Below are 18443 nucleotides of genomic sequence, written 5' to 3' on the forward strand. Positions count from 1 at the left end.
ATGAGAATGGTCTATCTTAGTTTGAGGGTTGGGACTAGCCCAGTGTCCTTTCTCTGCTGTGAATAACTATCAGTGTGTGACAATCAAATCTGCAAACTATACTTAAAGGGCTGTCATCAGAAATAATTGATTGTACCAGAAGATCTGTCCCCTAAACCCATGAGGAATGTCATACTCTGAACTTCCTTGGGGTTAGGCTAGATGATCTTTAAAGGTCCCTCCCAACCCAAACCATTCATGATTATCCATCAGGCCTGTGAAAGACAGCACCATTCCATGGCATTGTGGTCTGTGCTTAGCCTTCCAGTCTCAGTAAATGGACCTGATTTGATTTCTCCCTTGGGCTATGTTGTTAGCTTATTTTGCTGAAGGAAAGGACATAAATGGAGAAGGAAGATGAAGCATGACTTGACTTTTTATTGTTTAAGTGCTCTCTAAATCTGTTTGGTAACTTCCCTGATCTGCAGGTTAGTCTCCAGGCCATGTGTAAGCATATGCCTAATATGTTACATGCCTAACAAGGGAAAAAAAAACCACCCTCTCAAATTGCCCATAGCAACCACTTATTCTGTTAAAGCATGCCTCATAAAAGCAGGAAAACCCTGTAGCCTGAAAACAAATCATTAATAATTTGTCTCCCAGTTTTTTAAATGACTGTAGTTCACATGATGGATATATATATAGTTTAATAAAACAAATAGCACAAACTTATTTTGTTGTTTCTTGCATGTGATGATGTTTTTCTTTGTAACTCAGTGTATTCATATAAGGATTTTTGTGTAATTTATGGAAAAAATGGCACCAGGCTTCTAATGCAGATTTGGATTGTTTGTGGGTACAATAAGTGCCAAAAAAACCGCTGAAGAGGCATCTTCTGGGCCTCAAAATAGCCATGCTCTTAATTTTGCTAGAGACATTTATGCTGTTCTACTAGCCTATCTCAATTTTAATCTTGGAAAACTGGCCTTTGAAGGCAGAAAGTCAAAATCTGCAGTAAGTGGGGACTTTTCCAGTGCTTGAGTGTTTATCATAGCAAAGCTGTTTGGTTTTTTTGGTTTTTTTTTTTTTTTTTTTTTAAGAGTTACCCTCAGAGCATAGGTTGAAGTAATAAGGCTGAGGCTCTTCCCTTTCCAGCTCATTATCATCCTTCAGATAGATAAGGAGCATAATGGGTGAGAAGATGGAAATAGGATGTGGAGAATGTGTAAAAAAAAAAATCAACAACCAAAACACAGCCCTGCTCCCTGAAACAAAAACCAAGCAACCAAAACAATCTGACTCTTTTTTCCTGTTCACATAGGTAAGTATGCGAAGTATGTTTATATCTCATTTATTCATTTTCCTCTTCCTCAGGCATTTACCAGAAAAAGTCAAAGACCGTGTTCAGCTGAAGAATATGAGCGGGCAGTGGTTTTATGAGGCCAAGTCGAGGAGGCACAGGGATAAGATCCATGGAGCAGATATTATCAGAGCCTCCATGCGCAGGAAACCTGCCACCATCGGTGAGCACTTGGAAATTTGTTTTGGAAAGGTTGCCTCTTACTTTGCTAACCTCAGACAGTGTTGTCTGTGAAGTACAAGAATACTGGTCTCTCTACAATGGAAAGTGATGCAAAAAAGAGACTTCCCATGTAATTTACAGTGGAAGCTTTCCTCTCCCACAATGCTGTATATTCAAGAGCAGTGACTGCTAACAGAAGGGACTGGCTTGTGTTTATGTGTAGGATTAAAAGCTCTCTGCACTCCTAGACTCATTCTCATTTCCATTTCTGAGGCCCTATGAGTTATTTAGGAACATGCAAAGAATCCAAGATTGAGGAAATTGCTCTTTAACATGAATTTCCAAGATTTTGGTGCTTGGTTTGAGACCTTTGAGGCTTAATGGCAGGCATCACAAGCTAGAGATAGTGGTTATAACTAACTGAAATACATGTGCTGAAAGCTCTGGCAGCTGTGACTGGCATCCTGTGTCCTGGAGAACTTTAGGTGCACCCATAATCCCCATGCCATGGTGGGTGTCCTGGTCACCAATAATTTTACCCCTTGGAAGGAGGGAGTGAGCAGTCAATCTGTATTTGCAAAAACATATTATACGATATCCAGGATTTTTTAGACCCCCATTATAAATCTCTCAACATCTGACTTTAAATCTAAAGTGTCCTGGTCTATTTTATCATTCTTTGTATAGAAAGTGATTTTTTTTCTTAGCAAAACTGACCTACATCCCCTTTTAACCTCCTCAAGTTCTGCTAAGTCCTCTTGATTTAGAAGGGCAAGACTTACATTATTCTTACCAAATTGTACTGATATTTGTGCTATTTAGTTTTTTTAGTTCTGTCAAGGGATTTTGCTATGTGCTAGTGAAGCAAGTGTAGTTCCATGCTGTGAATGGACTACAGGTTGTTGCTTTTTATGGGTTTTGTAACTACAAGTTAGCCTTGTTTTCCTCTGTCTAACCCTGTAGTATTACACCTTCTTAATTTCTATATTTTCAGAGATGATTTTGAATAATGTCAGTTTAGTCAGTTTGAGGTTACTGCTTTGAGTTTTTAAGTTAAAAAGAAAAGGCCTGAAAAAGAAATGAATGCAGAAAAAAAACCCCTAGATGTTTAGCGTGGTGTGTTTGTCATTTTGGCTGGTGTTGTACTTTAAGGTTATGAAAATCAGCTGTAAAATTCTAGCTAAATTTCACAGTAACTTGTATCTTAAAGGAAGGTACTAAAAGCTATGCCATCTTAAAGGAAAATTAATTAATCCCAATCTTGTTACTTAAACAAAGTGACATGTTGGCACACTCAGAACTGTGTACAATTGCTTGGTTTCAATGACTCATGAGATGGCAAGATATTTTTCCTTGCAGTTATAGATAGCAAAAATGTGAATAAAAATCTTGCTTATTTTTGCACACTAAGAAATTCTTCACTTCTAAACTGTTGGTGAAGTGGAAAAAGCATTAGAGGAAATAATGAAATGCTTTTGCTCTGAAAGGCATTATCGGAGTAGGATTTTGTCCCACCCTAAAAAGAAATGCAAATGTATTTGCATTGCTGAGTGAGGTGAGGCTTTTTGTTTGTTTGGGTTTTTCCTATTACCTTTTTAACGTCTTGTGGCAATTCTGTTCATAAAGGATTGGCCCAAGCGAGTTATGACCAACTTCCGGTTTACTGTTTAAGAAGGGAAAAATTGAATTGATTTCAACATATTTTCAGTTTCCTCTGGTTTAATCATTTTTTCCTTCCTCAGGACACTGAGTATGAACTTTCAGTATTTGTCTAACTGCAAGAACTGCAGGATTAGTATATACCAGGGTTCTTGTAGAAAACTCCTCCATTTAGGAGGAGATGGAAGTTTAAAGGTTTAAGGTTTTAAGGTTTAAACCAGATATATCTGGTTTAAAGGTTTAAGGTTTAAACCAGATATAGCTGGTGTAGTAAAATGAAGTATTCAGAACAGTATTTGACATTTTTAGTAGCATTAAAAAGGTGTTCTTTAGAAGGCACCAGATCTACTTCTGAAAACAATTCAAGTATAGTGGGCTTTAGAAATAGCTGTAGGCCTAAATGCAAATACTTGTACATCTTTCTTAAGAAAACCTGTATGAGCATATGGGAAACAACAATATTCTTGCATCATGTTTTAGCTGAAGTGGCTCAGAACAAAACGAGCAAAGCAAAGATCAGCTGGGTGAACAATGTTAATAAAGAAGTCCTCCAGCCACCAGATTTACATGGCATTGAGGAACATCAAGAAGAAGAACAACAGAAAACTAGCTGGAGGTAAGCTGTCTGTTTATCATGCTTAGAATGTGTGTGTATATATATATATATATATATATATATATATATATATATATATACATATATATATATATATGGACTAGTGAAACTTGGGAGCTCTAAGTTCCACCCAAAACAAAATATTGTACTTATCTCTTATTTCAAAGGTCACCAAATGTTCCCTTAGAATTGTACAAGAAAACTGTGCATGTCACAGACACATAGTCATGTACTGTTCTGCATTTGAATATAGAACAATTAACAATCTTCAGCTTGCCTTTCTCAGATAAAGTTGACAATCAAGCATAGAATGGTTGCACACATATTCTTGTGTCACAATTTATTTTCGTTCCTTGAAGTGAGACCTGGATTTTCTAGTTGGAATGGCTGGCCATGATCAGTCCCCTGCAGTCAGTAATATGGGGACCACAACTTCTGCATGTCTTCATTCAGTTGCTTACTGAAACCATTCTGTCAATTCAGCCTGAATTTTAAACTTGCATTACAGGATTATTGAGGTTAGAAAAACCTATAGAGTTATCAAGTCCATCCATTAACCCAGCACTGCCAAGACCACCACTAAACCACATTCCCAAGTGCCACATCCACATGTTTTGAGCACTTGAAGAATTGGAAACTAAGAAATTGCCATTTAAAATTTTCCAAATTATTTGGCACGCAGTTTAAGACCTCTGAGACTTTTTTAGAAGACCAAATATATTTCAGGTGGAAAGAACTAGAATCTTTAGATAGCTGCAGAAAATTAGTCAGATTCTACCAAGAAAAGTAAATGTCTTTCTGGAATGGAGAAGCTTCCTTTCAGAGTAAAATGAGACAGTCATCTTTGGTATGCCTACATTTGAGAAGGAAAGTGCTGAAACAGTTGGAGTCAGAGCAGGTAAAAGTGGCCAGATTTCTCAACACACTGAGGAAACAAGAACCAGGGTGTAACCCAGATAGCCACTGTTTGTGCTTATAGTAAACAGAATGAGGTAAGAGCCAGAGTTACTTCTTAGGGGAACTGCTTCACTTCTGGTTGTGCCATTGATCAGCTCTGAAACCTGTCCCTTTCTTGTCTGTCTTCCATGTCCTTCTCTGTACATTACCTGTTTTTTTTTTGCAGTAAGGCTTCTCCTACTATGCATTTATACAATACCTAGTAACAATTGAACCTTTCATTTTCATGGTCTGCAGTCTGGGCACACACATTCATGGTGAATGGCAGCAAAGGTTGGTGTGAGTCTTAACAACTCTGGCTTGTGTCTTTCTTATATTTTATCACTATCAGTGAACTCAGATGTGTTTGTTTTGACCACATCTGAAATTGTGCTGTAAGAGGTCAAATCAACTTTGTTATAGACTTGCCAAAAATGAAGTTGTCCAAAAAGGATGATAAAGGTTGCTTATCAGAAAACAGAGCTCTGTTTTCTTTCCCAACTGAAGTTAACTGATGTGCCGACAGAGTTAGTTGTTACTAAATGTAGTTTTTTTACAGGTGGCTTTTACATTCAGGAGATTGCTATGAAGTTATTTCTTTGAGAACAGCAGAAGGCATGTTGCTGTTTTATATATCTTTTAGAATATTTTACATATCATCTTGCTCATCAGGAACAGATGATGATATTTTTAAAGAAGTATAGTCTTATAATCCTATTCTTATAGTTAGAACTCTCCAGAATCTGTATGTGATTGATAAGTTATAATAGATTTCATAATATGCCAGGGCAGCCTCTTCAAAAATACATAACATAGCAAGGTTTAAGAATATGTAGACTTTTTTTTTTTTTTAATGGGACCAACTTGATAGTGGTCTTCAGCTTGAAGTATTTGATGACTTATTTCAGATCACAGCCATGCAAAGCTTGATAATTATTTTCCAGGACTCTCCCCTGCCTTTTGCTCCAAATTGTACCAGAAGTTGATCAGCCTCCATGCCTTGTTCATGTGTACTTGTACTTTCCTCAATAGCTCAAGATCTTCTCTCTAAAGCAACCCCACACAGTCTAGTGATTTATGAGGCAATTGGAAATGGACCTTGTCATGGAAGTGATCTGTCACATGAGGGCTGGATGCTTACTTACACTGACTTTGCATAAATAACTTGATTGGATGCCTCAGGTTATTTGTTTCTAAAATGTCAAAACCTATGGCAAGCAAATGTGGCAGGACTGTGAAATTCTTTGCTTATGATTTTAGTGAGGGCTTCATTCACCATAACTGAGGTTAGTCTACACAATATTGTATGTGAGAAATTGCAGGAGGCACCATATGCTTTTAAAATAGTCTTCCTTTCTGTTCTCTGGATGCTGGAATTTGAAGGAGACTGGCCTGGCATAACTGTGGCCTGTCTCTAAGGGCAGAAGGAAACACAATGATGCAAAAGCAATAACCCCAGTGGCTGGGGTGGGAAGGGAAAGTCTACAAACATTTAATTTGGCTGCTAGGATAGTGGAGCCACAAGGAATTAATGGGCTCTTCCTCTCACAATGGAATAGTCTTAACACAGCTAAGAGGATGAAACGGAATTATTGCAGAATTTGGGATTGCATTAAAGGCAGCTCACGGCTTACAGTGTCCAAATGCTACCTGTGGTTCAAGCACTTGAACTTTTAAAGCATTTTTAAGTGCTGCTTTAAGAATAAGTTTGTTGGTGTTGTGGGGTTTATGGGGTTTTTCTGTTTGTTTTTCCCCCCCTTTATCTAAGAGTGTGGCTCAGGCCAGCACTGACTTGCAGGCTTTGCATAAACTTACACAGCTGCTCACCTGAGGATTGGGTCCTGAAGCTATATGATAACAAGTTACTCAGAGTACTTTTGTTCTGGATCCTGTTCTTAAAGCAAAACAATTCTTACTGAGTGTAAAGGAAGTTTAGTTCTGCTAGATCTGTTTGTAAACTGATAAGGATAAAACCAACTCTGGGGCCAGTTCAACTACTGTTGAATCAGGGTGCTGCTATATTAGGTAGAGCAACAATATTCTTAAAATTAGCAGTGACATTTATTCCCACACCCCAAATATCAAAATTCTGTAATAAAGCTATTAATTATTTCTTTTTTGAGTTTTATATCATTGTGATAATTTTCTTGCATACCAGAGCCTTTACAGGCCAGGTGTGTGAAATGTCTTTAAAGGTGTAACCTTGAACAGAATGAGTTTTCAAAGGTGAGTCACACTGTCAATATTACATCTGCCTAGTGATGCCATCTGTCTATATGCTGAATCTTAAAAAAGGAGGGTTGTCTTTCAAATTAAGATTCACAGGTCGTGTATGAATCCACATATTGACAATGCCTGCAAATCTGTAACCCTTTTCTCTAGCTTTGCTCCTGCATTTGCCTTGTTGCTTCAGTCTGTACGGGCCATGGACCTCCCTTGTGGTTCTTGACACATCATTTTTCCAAGTTGAAGGGTAGAATTTTTAAAGCCTTTTTTAATCTATCAGTTTGGACTTACACACTTTTAGATTAGCCTTGTGAATGCAGCATATCTGGGAACAGTTTGTTCAGTTTTCTTATCTATGTAGGTTGTGGGTAAATTCATTTTCAGACCTATTGTTGTAAAACATAGTTATAGGATCCTGGCTGTTGTTTTTTCTCTGCTTTGCTTTATTTAGACCAGGGTTTTCAGTACATAATGACAAGTTGTTAATCTTTAATTATTCTATGCTAAGTCCAAAGAAACATTGCATTAAAGATTATGAGATTATGTTTCACTGAATACACACATAAAGGTACCTCTCCACCTGTAAAAACTTCACTGAAGAATGTCTTAACAGTTTCTTGCAGCCCAGGGTGCTTAACAGTATTTTTCTTGCTTAAAATGAGTGAGAGGTTGAAATATTTGGGACCTAAACCTGAAAAGCAAAAATTATGATTGTCCTGTTCAATAGTAGATGTTGCAGAGAAGACACAAAATGCAGGAGCATATGAGTGTGGTGCTCTCAAAAACAAAACCACAAATGCTTTATAAATGCAAGAACACAAACTTCATTTTCTGTAATTTCTTTAATACGTGTGTCTATTTTCATACTTAAAATATATATATTAGAACTAAGGTTAAAAACAATAATGTGAAAGGATATTTTGGAAAAGAAAATAGAAGTTGCAACATTTAGCTCTTTGAGAACCAGAATCTTTTTCTTACTTGGTATCAGCAAATGGTAGAAAGAACAATAGCAATCTGTTAGTAATCTGGTGTGTGCATGTAAGAGGCTGCAACAGTTACTGTCCTACAAAAATGTAAGAACAGTTAATTTTTCACCCTTGAGATAGATTCCATTACAAGATCAGCTCATTCCTTAACCCTCTCTCGCTATGCATTGTGGTATGTTTCTTAAAGGCAGTGTTGAATCAAAAGAGCAAGGAAGGGATATAGAAGTTTATAGTTCAGATTGCACCTGGTATTTTTTTGTTAGCCTTATGTTCACATTGCTCACTGTGGTCATTTCATCCTCTCCATAATTTTGTATTTTCCTTCTGCAAAACGTAAATGATGTCACCGAGCAGACACACTTAGCAGTCCAGAGACAAATAGACTTCCAAGGGTAGTTTATCAGAGTGTTTTGGGGTTTTGTTCTCCCCTAGAGTTTGAGCTGAACTGTGCAGAAGATGGGAAAGTTGTCCTCCCCTCAGGAGGGCAGACTGGTACCAATTACCAGACTGGAGAGATATTTGTTAATGCAAGGAGATGAATCTGGAACTTGATGAGAGGTGGATGCTGTTTCTGTCCCAAGACACCTTGTGGCTCTTCTACTTACCACCCTTAAGCCTTTTCACGCATAACAAAGATCATTGACTAAAAAATCCTTAGTTTTGAAATCTCTTTGTACATCTGTATTGAAAAAAACATAGGAATTGCTGTCCTTCCTAGCCTGATATATATTTCCTATCAGGAAATATAAATATTTTCTGCTTCATACTGTTCCCCCACTCCGAAATCATAAGTGTATATCTTGATTAATGTCAGTGTTTTCCATATAAACTTAGGATACTCAATATTGTTGTCATGTGAAGACCATATTGAAATCCATGTCTAACTTCCATCTTCAAATACTTTTTCATATCTGAGATGTTTAGGTAAACTAAAATATTAGAAATCTGATTGGGAAAAAAACCTTGCATTGTTTTGTAAGTAGATTAGATATTTCTAGAGATAATATAGGAGCTGTCTCTTCTAGCTGTTTTAATTTCTCCATATCTGGGCTATACTTATTATCACAAGCAATAACTTACTTCACTTATGCAAACAATCAAAAAAATTTATACATCTCAATTGAAAGAATACCTTATAAACTGTACCTCTGAGGGGATGTGTTGCTATCTGTGAGATGTCACATCTTTACTGTAGTGGTGATGGGATTCCTCTGTTTTTTCTGACTTCGACATTTTGTAAAACTCTATTTTTCAGTCAGATTTTGACACTTTCCTCCAGTTTGGTTTCAGTCCTAGAAGTACAAATGTAGGACAAGGATGAAGATGGCAACACTGATATTGGAGAGTAGTGATATTTACTGTATTTATACAGTATTTACTGTAAAGATAAAATATTGATTTATATTTATGTTTATTTTTATAAATTTTATTCCGATATTTTAAATGTATCAAAACTATGGTTTCTGTCACACCAAGTAGAACTTGTATTGAATTCTTTAACAAGTAAATACATTTTTGCAAGGAAATAAAGCAGCAAGAGTATCCCTTTTCCTATAGGAATGAAAAGAGGCTAAATAGAAAAACTCCAGTGCCATGTTTATATTTATATTTGAGTATGTATAAGTGAATCTTTGTTTTGCTTTTTCAAAAAGGCTTAATGTCCTGTTTGCTGAAGTTGTTATTTAACTTTCCTTTACAGTTCTAAAGAAGTAACCCCTGTGTTAAACAAACCAGAGGAAAGACCTGTGAAGGCAGCAGTCTCATCAGTAAGGGTATGACTGGTACTGAATATGGTAGAAGTTATTTGCTTCAGTGGGAAGCATTAGTAAAGCTTTCAGGAGGAAAAATAATAGTTTGTAAAAAAATTAGTGGTTTTTTTTTTTTTTTGTTTTAGAGAGAGGTAATGAAAATCACTAAAGGTTCAGCATTAAAGTGCTGCTACACCTATAATTGATGGCTGTTTTTTCTTAACATTATTTCCAATCTGTTCAACTACTGAAAGCGATTGGCCTGCTCTGTTTAATATCACAGAAGTGGAGATAAAATTATTTATCTGGCAAAAACTTGGAATTTTCAAATGTCTTTAAGTGGTGGCTTATCTCTGTTGTTGGTGAATTTAGAAGAACAAGATGCAGTTGTCGCTGGCACTTCTGATCATTTCCTGTTCATATTGTTTAGGATTTTTTGTCATGTATCCAATTTAAGTGGTATGCCTTCAGACTCCTTACTGATGGGTTAGTGGGGAAGAGAAAATCACTGCACTTGTCTATTTTGTGATGTAAGAATTTGACTGCAATAGTAATGTTTGTTCCTTTTTTAGCAAAGGAGAAATCCCTTTAATTCCACTGTATCAGATGATAACATGAACAGTGTGGAATCAGAAGACACACCAGTCATCGTACCTCAGCTATCAAAGAAGGGTAAATGAACTTGTTTTGCAGATGACTGTGAATTTCTTGTTGGTTTATATGGAAATTATTTTTACTTCCATTGCTTCTTTCTGTAAGAGATCAAAACCTTTTTTGTCTGTTAGTATAGAGAGTTCTCAACTAGCTTATTTCAAACCTCATCGAAAGCATGTGAATATACTCAGGAAATGGCAGTAGACATGAGTAAATGGATTTTGCTTCCTTTCTTTTACTCATAGTTTTAGTCAGTACTAAGCACTCCATCTGGGAGGGCTGCTGGTCCTGAATTGACAAGAGGACAGTGAAATTTCCTTGAATGTGGCAGAGCTGTCTTTATGACCTTTCAATCATTGCTGCTAATTAGCTTGACAGAAGCAGCCTAGCTCTCTTTGGTCCATAGTTTTCTCCTTTGTTTCCTTAGTCTGTTTATTATCCTCCCTTTCCAGCAGTATTTTCTAGAAGCAAGTTGATGAGTGTTTATATATCACAATACAGGCATTTGAAGTTGTAATTTAGAGTCATATGTGGCTGTTAGTCTCCTGTCTTTGCTACGAAGCATGCTAACAGGAAAAGGAAAGATTTGCATAGTAGGAATACAAAACCCTTCATCTCCCTGCCAGGAGATTATTTCTGTATTTGTCTTGTTCCACATGACTGGAAATAGCCAGTTTCCATTTTTGTAGGTTGCTGTTTACATTCTGACACTGAAGAGGTGTATATGTATTCAAAAGCTGCCCTTCCCTGCAAACTTTGTCCCTTGCAGGAATAATGACGACAAAAAACTTGGTGTGCTCTATTTGGCATCATGAAATAGCTCATGTTTGTAAATAAGAAATAACTGCAAACTTTTAGTTTGCTAAAAGTTTCCATTACATAAAAATTAAATCAACACCTATATAAAATTACTGACTGTGTTTTTGCTGCAGTTTTTTTTAATAAACTAGTATAATCACTGCATTTCAGATCTGCACTGTCATATTTTTCTGTTCATACTTACAAATGTCACATAGACTCATGAGCTCTTCTATGTCTTACAGAAATTTGGTCACTCTCAGAAGACAGCCCACCTAAATCAAACTTACAAAAAGATGAAACAGAGAAACCTGAGAGGCCTTTTGTAGAACTTACTGGTGAACCACAGAAGGAGCTAGTTAAGCGTCCTGTCCCAAAAGCTAGGAAACTAATTCACAAAGCAACAGATTCTGTATCTCAAAGAGAAGACCTTGTTCCCAAACCAACCAAGCAGAGTGAGGGGGTAAATGGCATTGGTACCACACCCAGGGGCATTCTCAAGCGCAGCTCAAGCTCAAGTTCCACTGACTCAGAAGTTCGGGTCAGTCAGACCTTAGATGTTCAGAAAAAGAATGGTTTTGCTACTGCAACTATTTTTGAAGGGAAAGGTGAGAAGAATTCTCTTACGGAAGAAGCAGAAAACTCTGCACAAAATTCACTGGAAAAACTGAAACAAGTGAGGTTTTCATCTATCTCAGGTAAAGGAAAACCTCTGCAAAGCCCACAGCTACACCATGGTAAAGAAAAAGGAGAGCATGAAACCTTAAAATATGACAAAAAAAAGAATAGTGAAAATTATGCTATTCAATCAGATTCACTTGGGGATAAGCAAATTCCTGCTGCAAAGCCTTTGGGAACCTATTCATCAACTTTAAAAATTAAAACAATAGATGGCTTACAAGAAGACACATCTGCATCCAGCCCTTGTGACAGTAACAGATCAGACTTTCCAGTTAATGAAAGCTTCCAGACAGATATAGTTACTCCCAAGAAACTTGAAACTCCACAGAAGACCTCCAGCAATATCCTGTCAAACAGCAGTAATGAGTGGAGTGTTGATAAAACACATGAAAAAAAATCCAACCAGATCTTGAGCCATGAATCAGAGTCACACAAAAACTTTGCTGGTAAGAGTCTAGTAGAATTGAAAAATGGATTGAGATAGGATATAACACATATTCATTAATGTGGATCACTTGTAGCTAACGATTAACAACTAGGAAACAGTAGTTGGAACGTGCTACTGCGGGAATGTGCTACTGCAGAATTAAATAATCAATATTTTTTAATATACATTTATGATCTCCTACTGATCATTGTATCAGAGCCAGTATAGGCACCTCTGTTGTGGACGGTATTTTAGTGTAGTGCTGTCAGTTGTCCTTGGGAGTAATTCAGATATGACTTAGGGATTTGCCTATGGGACTAAACAAAAATATGCTGGATTGTCATCCTCTGTGTGCGTGTCACATGCAGCCTTCCTTCAATGAAAGCATTTCCTTTAAGAATGGGTTTAACTCATCTTCTTGGCTTGTACCCTCCATAGCAATGACTCCAGTAGGATGTCTCAGAGTAGGAATTTTCTTCACGCCATTGCCCATGGTATAGTTCTTTCCAAAATCACAGGGACAGAGAACTCTTTTTTCCACTAACAGTTAAAAAAAATTGAGAACTTTCTAGGTAGACCAGAGATTTTTAGTCATGTATCTAATTCATAACTCTGATAAGTTTGTTTACATTGTAGATGGACATCAACTTTCTGCTGAAACAGAAGCACATGAGGCATCCAATACCAATTCTACAAGTGTTCAACAAGGTAAGCCTGATCTTGTTGAGGAGAGAGATGCTAAAACCATTTTCAAGCCTGGCAAGCATGCTGATGAACTCATGAAAGTGGATGATGAATCTATGTCAAAAGTTTTAGACTGGTTTAAAAGAAGTTCTAGTACTGAAGATGAGCAAATTGTATCAACGAAGTCCCAATTCAGGGAGCCTAGAGAGGAAGTGGATGTGTCAATCAGAACAGCAGTTCTTCATGCAGAGCACAGTGGGCCTGGCATGCATGGAAAAACAGAAGATACAGAAGAGAAACCATTCAGAAAGCCTAAACAACAGAGCAGAATTTCATCTACATCTTTTACTTCAGAAAACATACAGCTGATAAAGGAGAGGGTGAAGCCTAAGACAGGGGAAGCAAATGAGAAGCAAAATGATAAATTGCTGACTGAATTTGATTGTACAAGAGTTGAAGAAAAAGAACATGATCAAGAAATCAAACAACAAAATAAAAAATCACATCTCCTGGACCATCAAGGGCACAAGCTACCAGCTCAGAAATGTGAGTCAGAGAAGGCAATACAAGAAAAAAGAAGAATAAGGGAGATCAGAGCATTCTGGGAAAGGGATAAAGGTATCCCCAGTCATGGAGAGAAGGAAGTTAGTATCAATGCTGATGTGTCAGGTGGCCGTGCTTTTACAGGTCTCAGAGAAAGTGACCAGCTAAAACAATCTGCAGTGTATCTACCTAAGGCCTTGCATGATCAGAGCAAGAATACATCAAGAAGTCCTGAACTAAGTTGTGCAAGCCAGGCTTCAAGAAACAAAAGTTACCATTCTTTTGAATCAGGACCAGGCCATGCATTTGGAAAGCCAGAAGGGACGCTTCAATCTGCTGAACTCCCAAAAGCCAGTAACTTGCATCCCAGAGCTGGTGTTACTTCAGCTTCCTCAAAAAGCAAAGATGAAGATGAGAAGGAAACTCTTAAAGGGAAAGTTGCTGCTTCTTCCCAACAGAAGCCCAGCTTCCAGGTTTTGTCTTTAAAAGACAAGATGAATGAAAAGTCAAAGAATCAAATTTTAGATCCTTCACACTTCCAGAGTCTGAGAAACTTCTGGGATACTGGAGTTAAATTCCAGAGTAGCATTGACAGGGAAGATGATTCTTTGCCAAATAATACTAGATCAATAACCTATGAAAGAAAATCAAGGGAAGATGAAAAAGGCAGAGATAATGTGAGCAAGCAAGGGTTAATTCTACAACAAACCCAAACATCTGAGAGAGAAAAACCACAGAAACTAGATTCTGTGGTATGCAAAAAGTCTCTAGGATCTCCTATTCTAAAAGGTCTGAATGTGACACACACAAGGAATACAGACTCTCTCCAGCTGGACAGACAACCAATTATCTCAAAATCCCAGGAAAAGATGGGTCTTCCAGAGCAAGAAGTTAGAGATTGTACAGAAAAAAACATTGTTTCATCAAAAGATCATCATGTATCCTTGCAGCTCCAGACACCTGGTGCTAAAGATGTTTTAAAGGACACAGTAGTAGGTGATAAACTATATTTACCTATAGAAAAAGGGGAAAACAAGACTACTCCTTTGGATAAAGAGGAAGTTGCAGAGACTGTGGATAAAGTTGTTCTACCTAAAGGTGAGCTTGATGTATTTAAATCATGTCTAGAGAAGCTAGAAAAGGAAGCCTTTGAGATGTCATGTAGCTTAAACCTCAAAGAAAACTTTTTAAAAGGGGCACATTTTCAGTCAAATCAGTGCAAGGTTTTTGAGAGAATAGGGGACAACAGTCATGATATTTCTTCTGTTGATCAAGGAGAAGAAATAGGCAAAAGTACAGGACAAGGGAATGTGTCATCAACAGATAAGCATGAGAACAGAAAAAATCTCAGAAAACTGTTTAGGGAATTTGAACCTCTGTATCTACACTATCAGGCAGCAGACAAAGATGATACTCTTGAGGGCTCTCAGAGGCCTCAAGCTGGTTTGGAGAACCTTCTCAAAGAAGCCCTTGTATCTCAACCTTCTGAATGCAGAAGGGTGGAAATAAAAACATACAACGATTCAAATAGTCTATCGCAAAGTAACTGCAGTGTACAGTCAGCACACCAAGAAGCTACTGGTCAGCCTGAAGAGGTTCATGAGCCCATAGAGAAGTCTGTAGCTGGATCCAAGGTTAATGGCTTGAGTTCTGCTCTAGAGAAGTTGATGAAGGAGGCTTCTGAAGCACCACCTCCTAAACCCAAATGTGCTGACAGCGCACCAGGGGGGACTGCTGAGGAGCAAGTTCAAAGGACAATGTATGAACATGGTGGAGAAGTGCTGCAGGAAATCAGTGAGACTGTAGAAAGGTCTGTTGCCCCATCCAGGGCCAGTGGCTTGAGTTCTTCTTTAGAGAGGCTGCTGAAGGAGGCCTCTGAAACACCCCCTTCTAAACCCAAGCATGCTGATAGCACAGCACAGAGAACTGCTGAAGTGCAAGATAAAGGCATGACTTATGAGCATGGCGGAGAGGTATCTCAAGAAATCAGTGAGACCATAGAAAGGTCTGTTGCCCCATCCAAAGCCAGTGGCTTCAGTTCTGCTTTAGAGAGGCTGCTGAAGGAGGCCTCTGAAACACCCCCTTCTAAATCCAAATGTGCTGACAGCACAGTACAGGGGACTGCTGAGGTGAAAGCTATGAGCACAGACTATGGGCATGATGGAGAGCTGGTGCAGGGAGCTGGTGATACCACAGAAAGATCTGCACTGTCCAACACTGAATATAGAGGGTCTGATGTTAATTTTCAGAATCCACCCAAAGAGGTCTCTGAAACACCAGCTTCTGTGTGGGAAAATATGGATCAGAAAATGCATGCTAAAATACAGACTAGTGTAAGTATACATGTTCCATATCAACAAGACAGAGATGACCCTCAAGAAATAGAAGAAACAATAGAAAAAACTTCTGTTTCAAATATCACAAAATTTGGTGAATTGAGTTGCTCTTTAGAAAAACCTCTTCAAGAAGCATCTGCAGTTTCATGTCCAATCTCCAAAGATTTATATCAGCAAGAAGAATTTGAGGATCATACATTTCCCTCAGAAAAAGAGACTCTATTCATGACAAGTTCACAGCCATGTGACACTCTAATTAGCTGTGATACACAAATTAAGATAGTTCTCAAAGAGGGGGCTACAGAAAAATATGTCAAAGCCTTGACAAATGATCTTGCAGTAAGTGAAATTGAAGCTTCTGGTCTTAATAAAATAGGAGAGAGAAACTTGGTTCCAGTTGATCTTCATCGCATGGAAGGCAAGACTAGTACAGTTGTAGTCGAACCATTCGAGATAAATGCAAAAGGGATGAAGGAAAGCACATTCTTGGAGGCTTCTGAACAGAACTCAGAATTTCAAGCACTCGTGGATTTCAGAAGAACAAGTACACCACTTAAAGATGAGAGCACCTCCCCCCAGCCAGAAGAAGCTCAGTTCTGCCTAATGTCGCAGCATGAGGATAACAATGAAGTGAAAGGCAACAACTTAAATTTGGGATCCAAGTTTTCAGATCAAAACTCTGATTCCCGCTCTGGAACAGGAAGTTCAACTTGTGAGCTATCTGATTTCTAAAATTCATGGTGCTGAGTTAAACATGGCTACAATAATTCTTTTGTGTCCAGCTTGAAATATGTTAATGGAAAGTCTTCATGATACTTTCTTAATTGAGAAATTTGGATATTTGCTTGGGAGGGGTGGGAAGAACTAATTAAGCTGGAAAGCATTTAACAGACACTACATTTGGGTAAGCCTTTTTTGGTCAGGATAGTTTAGCAGCATTAATCAATTTGGTCTTTGTGATTTATACTTTTTCTTATCCTGTGTGACATTGCCTTCAAATTAATAAATTTGTACCACTCAATCCAGTAATCCCTTCAAATATACTGGATTAAAAGAGGAAAAAACATCAGTGGCTCTCTGGGTTAATTCTTTAGTTTGACAGGCTAGTCTCTGAAAATAGATGCTTATCAGTGGAATATCTGGATATAAGGATAATACCAATACTCTGTGCTATTTAATATAGCATTGCTGCCTGTTGCACTGAAAAATGGCCATATCAATGAAGATGTCCATTTACTAGGATTCACATTCTTTGGTTGAATGGCAGTTCTAGTCAATGTATAGTGTATGGTAGTCATCAAAGACCTTAAGTAGAGGAGATAATTTTACCTTTTCAGTCTCATACTGAGAAAGTGGGAATATTTTCTTCTCCTGGAGAATCTGAGAAATATATGAAGTTCCCAGGGCCTGCCAACTTACATCTGAATCTATTTTGAAAGTGGGTTTCCAAAGAGAGTCAGTGACAACATAAGTGAGGACAAAATCAAACATAATTTGGTTTCACCTATAATTACAGGCAGCAACACTGTGATTGGTTGGTGGAGGGGGGCGAAAGTGAGATAGGGAAGAATGAAAGTCTGAAAGATTTCTGAAGGAGCTACGTCTGTCTTGATTCTGTTTTTGGAGACAGGTGCATAACTTCAGGGTTCCAAATAGACCCACAGCTCATTTTTTGTGGGGTTAGTTGGTTTGTTTGTTTGTTTATTCGGGATTTTTTTGGGTGTGTGTGGGGAGTTGGTTTTTTGTGGTTTTGGTCAGTTGGTTTTGTTTGATTTTGGTTTTGTTGGGGGTTTTGGTTATTCAAGCATTAAAACAAAATTACTTTCACTGTGGAAAGACTATAACAGAAAAATTTGCACAAAGGAAAAAATCTAAAATTTTCTTTTGTGCTGATTCATGAAATGATGGTTACAAAATTACTACAATCTAAGTTAATTGAGTGCAATAGTTTCCCCAAATGCTGTTATTAGTCAGTAAAGAAAGACCTATACCTACGCAGGGCAAATCACTTGTCTATCAAATCACTTGTCAGACTTACCTGTCTCTGCTGATGACTGGGGGTGTTTAGGGAGAACAAATCGACACTTAAAATTAGATGTTTATTTTATTTTGAATTTATCTCATATTTTCATTGAATGTTCACTGTCTTTGCTAACTGTCAAAATAGATTCTCATGAGAAACCTGTGGTTGGTTCTTCATTGACTTGCTTAAAGTGGCCTGCCTGTGTGTGCAGTGTTCATGTGTTTTGTCTTGTAACAGGTTCTGAAGAAGAATTAAACCCTGTTTTGATGGCTTTGAAAAGGAGTGCAGATAGGAAAAAGCCTTCCAAAAGTCTAGAGGACATTCCATCAGCCACCTCAAGTGAGCACAAAGCTTGTGTGTGTCTCCCATGACCCCCAGTTTGGCTTAAATGTGTTCATGCTGGTCTTCCATACAGCCCTGCCATGTCGTGGCTTTTGTTTTTGTTTCTCAATAAGCTGTATGGAGGCTGTACTTTGGAACCAAATTCTTTTCTCATATGGTTTAATTTTCAGTTCTTGGTGTTAATTTTAGAATATCTTCAGAACTGCACTGTATTGATCAGTGATTAACTGTTTCCTGGATAGTTTTTCAGTTGTGGAAGTATTGGCAATTACCCAAACCA

General features: G+C 37.8%; 1 protein-coding gene across 10 annotated transcripts in view; it reads left to right on the plus strand.

Moving 5' to 3' along the window:
• SYTL2 (synaptotagmin like 2) overlaps window positions 1-18443 on the plus strand; it is a 50408-nt gene that overhangs the window by 19411 nt on the left and 12554 nt on the right. For 5 of the 10 annotated variants that reach the window (XM_058823963.1, XM_058823989.1, XM_058823972.1 and 2 more), the window contains exons 3-9: window positions 1354-1502; window positions 3641-3776; window positions 9627-9699; window positions 10248-10347; window positions 11373-12254; window positions 12872-12943; window positions 18059-18160. In XM_058823963.1, the coding sequence (XP_058679946.1) occupies window positions 1354-1502; window positions 3641-3776; window positions 9627-9699; window positions 10248-10347; window positions 11373-12254; window positions 12872-12943; window positions 18059-18160 (1514 nt within the window). Of the gene's footprint in view, window positions 1-1353; window positions 1503-3640; window positions 3777-9626; window positions 9700-10247; window positions 10348-11372; window positions 12255-12871; window positions 14561-14871; window positions 16511-18058; window positions 18161-18443 lie in introns of those variants that run through there. The other 5 variants (XM_058823939.1, XM_058823955.1, XM_058823999.1 and 2 more) reach the window with 3 other exon arrangements.

The sequence above is a fragment of the Ammospiza caudacuta genome, chromosome 2 (genome assembly GCF_027887145.1).
Source record: "Ammospiza caudacuta isolate bAmmCau1 chromosome 2, bAmmCau1.pri, whole genome shotgun sequence".
Lineage (NCBI taxonomy): Eukaryota > Metazoa > Chordata > Aves > Passeriformes > Passerellidae > Ammospiza > Ammospiza caudacuta.